Source organism: Rhinoderma darwinii, chromosome 13 (assembly GCF_050947455.1).
Source record: "Rhinoderma darwinii isolate aRhiDar2 chromosome 13, aRhiDar2.hap1, whole genome shotgun sequence".
Classification (NCBI taxonomy): Eukaryota; Metazoa; Chordata; class Amphibia; order Anura; family Rhinodermatidae; genus Rhinoderma; species Rhinoderma darwinii.
The window spans coordinates 39,357,417-39,366,762 of NC_134699.1; the positions used below are offsets into that span (position 1 = coordinate 39,357,417).

Here is a 9,346-nt window from a genome sequence, read left to right on the forward strand (position 1 = left end):
ATGCCCTGTATTTTTCCCCCTCCTTACTTGATCAGACATTCCCCTGAACTAACATCCCCCTCATCCACCCACCAACTTCGCATTATTAAGTATGGGTACAACTTTTTGTTTTATTCCCAAGTCTATAAAGTAAACATTTCTTTCTAAATCTTAAATCTCAAAAACCAGACTTACCTCCCGAAAGAGATTGAGAGGAGCAGCAATGCATTTCTGTTCCTCCAGGTAGAAAGACCAAGACCAAGAATCTCCCAGCTCATCCCCTGAAACTTTGACATTGCAGGAAATAAGATGACTTGTAGATGATAATTGTAGAAAAAAAAATGTGGGACTGTGTTGGGACAGAGACAAAGGTTCAAGTGTGTGTATACATAGGTACTGGGGCACAATCTGGGTGCAGGGGGGGGGGGGGGTCAGCCGATCATGCAGGGATTGAACTGAGGGAAAGCATTGGTGGTACCCATATGTAGACATGGGGCATGACATAGGAAGCAATGGGGAGAGATGAGGCATGATCCAAACAGGTGCAGGAAAATAAATGTTAAAGGACTCAGAAGATACAGGGGCCACTGACATTGTAATCAGTCATATCAAAATGACCAGTGTACTGAAGGCATTCCCCGACCACCAGCCAACAGACCATTTATTTTTATTTTACCAATCATAGCTGGTGCTATCAAGACGAAGGCTAGGGCTCTATGGCGACGGCCGCGAGTCGGGGTAAAACTGATTTTACAGCAAATCGCAGGTGACTCTTTGGAGCCTTAGCCAATTGGACCCAATTGTGGCAATGTTTCTTAATATTTAGAAATTATTTGTAAGAAATATTTCTGCTTAGTCTTAGATATATTAAATCAGATGTCCATTTGTGGGCTTAACCTTATATATTGAAGTTGGTACATCTGGGCGATGCTTACCTGGTATTTATTTTCTTAAGTAATTTCTACTTGACTGCATTGGGAATTATGATCAATGACCGCGAATTAGGCTCTAGTCACACTGCTTTTCCTGGGTACAATGGATGTATATAGGCTTACAGTGACATATATTGCCCATTGACTCCCAGTCTTAAAAATATCTACCACTCTGTATAATTTTTTTTCGCGGAATGCCCCTGTATTGATTCGTTTAGTCAACTACGCTATTCAATACATTGGGTCAATAGGAGCTCTTTGGACATGTTCTACATATACGTACAAAATGCCGTTTGAGTAGAGTTTTAGCTGCATGGGGCAGGGGGTGTAGTGTGAGAATCACGTCCTGTTTCATTAATAGCTCAGGCTGTGTCCCTGTCCTCCATACTTTACACTACAGCTCTGCTTGTTCAGACTGGGTGTTATGTATGTGCCCACCACAAGATCTCCAGGAGGTCAGTGCACTGGGAGCTGATTTATATTACTCCTAGTAAGAAAAAGATGACCAAGTAACTACTACACGTATACTGAGGGAAATAAGACTGCGTAAGCAGGGGAATCCTGGAGATCTGTCTTGAATTGTCATTAATAATTATTGATTTTCATTTTCGGACGCTATAAGTGTTCTGATTGATCTACAGGTAAGGCTCTGTTCACATCGGCGTTGGGGTCCCGTTTTGATGTTCCGTCAGAGCTTTCCGTCAGAAAGGGACCCTGAACAAACACAAACTGACACGAACGGAAACCAGAGGTTTCCGTTTGCATCACCACTGATTTCAATGGTGACAGATCCGGTGCCCATGGTTTCCATTTGTCTCTCTTGTGCACCGGATCTGTCGTTTTGCCGGAAGCAATAGCGTAGTCGACGGAACGTCAGAACGGGACCCCAACGCACATGTGAACAGATTTCCAGATTGTTCAATTAGACAATCAATTCAGAAATAAATTTATTGTGTCCTGGGTTGCTTGCTTGGGTTCATGCATCCTTGCACGAAAAACACTACTTTGTATGTATGTAAGCAAAGACATAGTAGATTGAGTAAAAAAAAATTACTTTGTAATTCCCTCTGACTCCAAAGCTCCCCTTCTGAGCTCCTTAAATGGGGTTCATCAACGTCTCCTGGGGCTTTCCTTTCTTTCTGCTTTTCCTGAATAGAAATACTTTCCAGGTACATATCTGACAAAATCGTACTACAATGACAGCGGACACATGAATACATCACGTATTCTTTAGACATGTTTAAGAGCATGCATCGTGTTACGCTGAGAATGTTGCCCATTTCCTATTGAGCATCACAGCAATCAATACATGACTCAACACAACAGTCAAATTACACAGCGCAATGTTTATTTTCACACATGGGTCATTATAACACAATGAATAATAGTTTATCTTAAAGTCTTGTGTCACACCGCACCATTGACATATCATACAGTTCTGGACCCAAACCAAAGCACTGAAACACCCAAAGTCCCAGAACCTGTCCAGATACCTCCTGCACTCTCCATTCATAACACTTGCAAAGACAATACGCAGTTGACATGAATACAGTGATGGCTCTTTCCTCACCATTAGCTCGGCCTCTGACTCTGCGGGACTTTGATATTCTTTTGGTCTCCGTTTCTTGACGGGTTTTGAGGTTTCGTTGCCTACCCAAAACCTTTGTGATGGCTCCACGACCAGGGACCTGCTGTGGACACCCCAGAAACCAGGGAGAGGGTGACACTGACCCACTCCCCAACCTCCCCTCCCCCCCCCCCATTAGTGTGACCGTTAGATTTTAGTCTCACCTCTCTTTAAATTGACAGACTTCACCACAAGTTTCACATTTTCCCCCGGGCACATGCTGACAGCCACAGGTATCACAGAGACACATTGTAGAATCCGAATGAGGGCTCTCCTTTCCCTCAAGACCTGTAAAGGAATATACCTGTATAAGTGGTGACATACATTGTCACATGCATAGCCATATACACACCATTGTACAGAAATGTATATGCACAAGTTGTCTTCTGGTCACCTTGTGAGAAGACTTGGCTGTTTATCTGTATAGTCTGTTGAGGGATTTCATCTTTGGGGCGTCTGGGAGTTTCCTCTTTAGGATCCAGAGAGCTGAAACGAAACTAACAGAGAACGGGGGAGAAAAGAGGCAGTTGATTGTAGTGCAGAGCATTATATATACTGTGCAGATCATTATATATACTGTGCAGATCATTATATATACTGTGCAGATCATTATATATACTGTGCAGATCATTATATATACTGTGCAGATCATTATATATACTGTGCAGATCATTATATATACTGTGCAGATCATTATATACTGTGCAGATCATTATATACTGTGCAGAGCATTATATATACTGTGCAGATCATTATATATACTGTGCAGATCATTATATATACTGTGCAGATCATTATATATACTGTGCAGATCATTATATATACTGTGCAGATCATTATATATACTGTGCAGATCATTATATATACTGTGCAGATCATTATATATACTGTGCAGATCATTATATATACTGTGCAGATCATTATATATACTGTGCAGATCATTATATATACTGTGCAGATCATTATATACTGTGCAGATCATTATATACTGTGCAGATCATTATATATACTGTGCAGATCATTATATATACTGTGCAGATCATTATATATACTGTGCAGATCATTATATATACTGTGCAGATCATTATATATACTGTGCAGATCATTATATATACTGTGCAGATCATTATATATACTGTGCAGATCATTATATATACTGTGCAGATCATTATATATACTGTGCAGATCATTATATATACTGTGCAGATCATTATATATACTGTGCAGATCATTATATACTGTGCAGATCATTATATACTGTGCAGATCATTATATACTGTGCAGATCATTATATACTGTGCAGAGCATTATATATACTGTGCAGATCATTATATATACTGTGCAGATCATTATATATACTGTGCAGATCATTATATATACTGTGCAGATCATTATATATACTGTGCAGATCATTATATATACTGTGCAGATCATTATATATACTGTGCAGATCATTATATATACTGTGCAGATCATTATATATACTGTGCAGATCATTATATATACTGTGCAGATCATTATATATACTGTGCAGATCATTATATATACTGTGCAGATCATTATATATACTGTGCAGATCATTATATATACTGTGCAGATCATTATATATACTGTGCAGATCATTATATATACTGTGCAGATCATTATATATACTGTGCAGATCATTATATATACTGTGCAGATCATTATATACTGTGCAGATCATTATATACTGTGCAGAGCATTATATATACTGTGCAGATCATTATATATACTGTGCAGATCATTATATATACTGTGCAGATCATTATATATACTGTGCAGATCATTATATACTGTGCAGATCATTATATACTGTGCAGATCATTATATACTGTGCAGATCATTATATACTGTGCAGAGCATTATATATACTGTGCAGATCATTATATATACTGTGCAGATCATTATATATACTGTGCAGATCATTATATATACTGTGCAGATCATTATATATACTGTGCAGATCATTATATATACTGTGCAGATCATTATATATACTGTGCAGATCATTATATATACTGTGCAGATCATTATATATACTGTGCAGATCATTATATATACTGTGCAGATCATTATATATACTGTGCAGATCATTATATATACTGTGCAGATCATTATATATACTGTGCAGATCATTATATATACTGTGCAGATCATTATATATACTGTGCAGATCATTATATATACTGTGCAGATCATTATATATACTGTGCAGATCATTATATATACTGTGCAGATCATTATATACTGTGCAGATCATTATATACTGTGCAGAGCATTATATATACTGTGCAGATCATTATATATACTGTGCAGATCATTATATATACTGTGCAGATCATTATATATACTGTGCAGATCATTATATATACTGTGCAGATCATTATATATACTGTGCAGATCATTATATACTGTGCAGATCATTATATATACTGTGCAGATCATTATATATACTGTGCAGATCATTATATATACTGTGCAGATCATTATATATACTGTGCAGATCATTATATATACTGTGCAGATCATTATATATACTGTGCAGATCATTATATATACTGTGCAGATCATTATATATACTGTGCAGATCATTATATATACTGTGCAGATCATTATATATACTGTGCAGATCATTATATATACTGTGCAGATCATTATATACTGTACATGTTCATTTGGCAATACAATAAAGACACATCCTTATTTTTATATTGTTCCCGATCCCTCAAAAGATGGAAACTTGCATCATGCTCAGGAACAAGTTAATTATGGTAATTGGCCTCATATTTAAAGGACTGGTTGCCTTTCTGCTTGTGATGCCATTTTATTTCAATGGCCAGATGTGCGGTGAATGGTTATTTATCAAATTCCTATTCATACTTTGCTTTATTTAGCGTTAGCGCATACTGCAGTTTTTGTACAAATGTGTTTTTTGTTGCTTTTCTGATGTGGTGTCAACTATGTCCCTGCGACATGCAAGTGCTTAGTAAAGAGCCAATAAATGTTCATTGATTTATTGCTGCTGTCTTCTAACACCTCCATAGTCACAAGAGAAAATCCATTTCTCGCTTCACAAGACTAGTATTGTATATTGCTGATAAATGTACATTGGCTTCTATCAGGACAGACACAACAGTAAGTCATATTTTTTTAGGCCATTTTCTGTACTCTTAAACAATGATGGCATACTGTATCGCTAGATTATGCCATCCATGTGTGATCGGATGGGGACCGATCACTGGGACCCACCAATCATGAGCATGAAGAGGCTGCAGCCCTTAGAGGGGCACCCTAGCCGCTGTGGCGTTTTACTTGGCACAGTGCAGCTTTTGTCAATGCTGCGGTATCGTAGGTCAGCCCCATTCACTCCCCCCAAATTTTAGACTAGTTTATTGATAAGCAAGTGTTTCAGGTAACAGCAGTTAAATTACGTAGTGACATGAAGTTGTGCATGATACAGTAAAAATGTTGACTATACTTTGATTGTTCCTATAGAAAATAAAGTTACAAGCCAAATTGCAACTACTGGAATAATTCCGACACAACATAACTTCTTTTCCCATATAGAACCGAAGTCGCCTCCTGACCACAATTTTACCGCAATTTTCACGTGGAATCATGTAACCTAATTCTGACTGACCTGTGGATTCACCGTGGCCATGACTGGCTCCACTCCCCTCCTTTCTCGCTGCTCTTCCACCAGAGAGCGCTGCATTTCTAAGCAGGTAACTATGTGGAAACGGACAGCTGTTGAAATGAAGAAACAAGACCGTTATAAGGTGAACGCAACCTATCAAAGCCTAGCACACGGGGTATGATGGTTTTATGGGTCACGGTATGTAGCTTACAGTGAGATATTAATATCCTTTATTACGCATTACTACGCAAACTAGAATAGCATACATCAAAGGACAAATAAAATGACAATATAAATTGCCCTACACAAGCAGCCCATGGGTTAATAGCGCTTCAATGTAAGGCTCTGTTCATACCGCTGCTATTTTAATATACGGTATTTTACACGGTTGATGTAATTCATGCATTACTTGTATTAGTTATACTATCTTTCCCCCATTGACGTAATAGCAAATTAACACGCTATATGTTGTGTTACAGGAACGAATAACACAGCCGTGATCTGTATACAGCGACTTCCATTTCTACCAGCAATGTGGGTCTGACATTTTTTCCTGCCTTACATCGATATGTTGTACCTGAGGACCAAGGTAAAAGTACTATGACCCCCATCACTTTTTACTTTAAATGATGATATATCTATAACATTTGTATCCAAATAAGAAGATGGGGTGATAAAGAATGGATTATAGGACATGAAGAAGACATTATGGATAACTGAAGATGGGATGGATAGGAAGGGAGTTTGGATAATGTAGAACAATAACATTTATCTTATATAATACCAAGGATGTACACACTACAATGCCTGCCATGTGAGAATAGTGCCCGCCACTGCCCTGGCATCAATACATTTTCTATGCTTACAGCCTTGGGTGGAATAGCTTTGCCTCTTGTACCTGTAAAATATCCAACAGATTGATACTCCACTCAGCAGGTAGGATTTCTGTAAGCTCCAGCCGCTGCATCCATGCTGGTGGTCGCTGCGATGTGTTATGGCAGTAAAGTGGTTAAATGCAAGGGATCTTACCTAATGTAACAACGCTGCTATTCCAACCGCAATCTGCAGGGAGCTTGTGCGCGTGCGCTCCACCATTATGTGTGTAACACAGGGGGATCAGGCTGGGAAGACAAGCAGCATTCAGAGGTGGGGGGATGTGAGCTGAGCTTTCAGGTTAAAGATGAGGGAATAAATAACAGGACCCTGAATGACTCCGTAGGTTTAGAAATATGGTAATAAGCAAGTACCGGCGCTTAGATCATTACCATAACAAAGCGGCAGATTTACATACTGCATATTTGTATCTAGATCATAGACACAAGTATAATACAATGTAACAAGTGCAAGACAGATCACAGGGAAGAATATGGAGTCTCCCACCTATTATAGCCAGTCAGATGACGGGAATATGAAAAGCCTTTCAAAATTGCTCTTATTTGTGTCTTTTATGCTTGTCCTGTTTGTGAAGCTTCAGAATGCTCACACAAAGCAGGTAAAGCTCACGGTATTTAACCCTTCGCTTTTTGTCTTTTTTTTTAACTGTACGCAACCCCCAAAAGGGTAGAAAAGATCGTCAGGAAGAGGTTCGACTATGCTATTCCATACAGCGGCATCCAGTAAAATAAACATATATACGCGCAGTACACGTTTATTTTATTTTAACCGACTTATGCCACTGTATGCCAATACAGTGACATGCGGCGAAAATGTACGTCAGGAAATCCTCATGGCGTATTCCTTCAATGAACACTGCATACATGGTGTGAATACACACATACAGATCTATGGCCATGCGCAGTAGCCAATTACGGCTCTGCTGTTGTGACATTTGTTACAATCTGATGTTATCTGTGTTAGTGACGTTCTGAACAAAAGTCAAACCTATCTCCTATGGCATTAACAGGTCTGGGTGTTACTTTTGCCCCAAATCCCAGGTATCTCTCTCCTAAACCATAACAGTAGACTCCTATTACAGTTCTCTCCCTGATGCTTTTGATCTCTGTCTAACTAGTCCTTAGGACAGGCTGAATGTAATATGCTTTCCAGGACGGCCTATCAATGGCCCTAGAAAAGGTCATCAATGTTTAATCGGTGTGGGTCCAACCCCCAGTACCCCTTCCGATCAGCAGAACAAAGGAGCAGCGTTGCAATCACTGGAGTACTCGGCGCAGCAACGTCCATTCGAGTGTGGCTGTCCCCGGTACCAAAGGTCAGTCCATTCAAGTGAATGGGTCTGAACCTGATTGAGCTGCAGTACCAGGCACAACCATGCTCGTTTGAATGTCGTTGTGCTGGGTAGTGCAGTGAAGGGGCCGTAGTACTCCAGCGAGAGCATCGCTGCGCTCTTGTTCTGCTGATCTTTGAAGGTCCGGGGGGGGGGGGGGGGGGGTCTCCCTCGATTATACATTGATGGTCTATCTAAGCATAGGCCATTAATGTAATAATCTGAAAAAATCCCTTTTAAGGTATTAAAATTGCAGCACCATTTGAAATGGCCATTATTTCTCCTCTCCCAGACACAAGATGCAGAGGCACAGAGACTGTGATTTGAGTCCACAATATAAACCCATATGTGTGGTGGCTCTATGTACCGGAGTGTTCTCTCCCAGAATGCGTAAAAGGGAGAATAGTCTGTGAAGAGACATGGAATGTGACAGATAAAAAAAATCTGTGTGCCTCCATATGATCAGCGGTATCAGAGATCAGCAGTAACAAGTTAAAATTTCAAAAAAGGGGGGGCTCTTTTGAAATTTTAACTTGTTACTGCTGATCTCTGATACCGCTGATCTCTGATACTGACTTTGACCTTGGTCAGAGTGCAGCGTGCTGTAGCCGCTGAATCTTGCTACTGACACTATGAATCTTTCTACTGACACTTTGAATCTTGCTACTGACACTTTGAATCTTGCTACTGACACTTTGAATCTTGCTACTGGCACACATTGCACTATGCTGGTTACTATCAGCAGTGAACATAACTTTTAATTTCTATGTAGTGTGTCTTTGCTATAATAGCCTAATAAAACTTTGTTATTTTATCTTGCTTGTAGTTGTTAAAAAGGGCCTTTTGCCGGCAGGCAAATATTTCTATTGATTGTTAATTAGCCCACCAACTATCTGGGTCTTGCTTCCATTATTATTATTAAACAA

The 9,346-nt window shown here is 39.4% G+C and overlaps 1 protein-coding gene across 3 annotated transcripts in view; it reads right to left on the minus strand.

Annotated features, from left to right (window-relative positions):
* The window catches only part of L3MBTL1 (L3MBTL histone methyl-lysine binding protein 1), a 28,641-nt gene extending 21,338 nt beyond the window's left edge, over nucleotides 1-7,303 (minus strand). Inside the window, exons 1-7 of one of the 3 annotated variants that reach the window (XM_075845701.1) lie at nucleotides 7,226-7,303; nucleotides 6,200-6,306; nucleotides 2,933-3,035; nucleotides 2,703-2,826; nucleotides 2,482-2,602; nucleotides 1,966-2,059; nucleotides 175-266 (exon numbers count right to left, since the gene is read on the minus strand). In XM_075845701.1, the coding sequence (XP_075701816.1) occupies nucleotides 175-266; nucleotides 1,966-2,059; nucleotides 2,482-2,602; nucleotides 2,703-2,826; nucleotides 2,933-3,035; nucleotides 6,200-6,274 (609 nt within the window). In that variant the 5' untranslated portion in view covers nucleotides 6,275-6,306; nucleotides 7,226-7,303. The other 2 variants (XM_075845702.1, XM_075845700.1) reach the window with 2 other exon arrangements.
* Nucleotides 7,304-9,346: the final 2,043 nt, after the last annotated feature.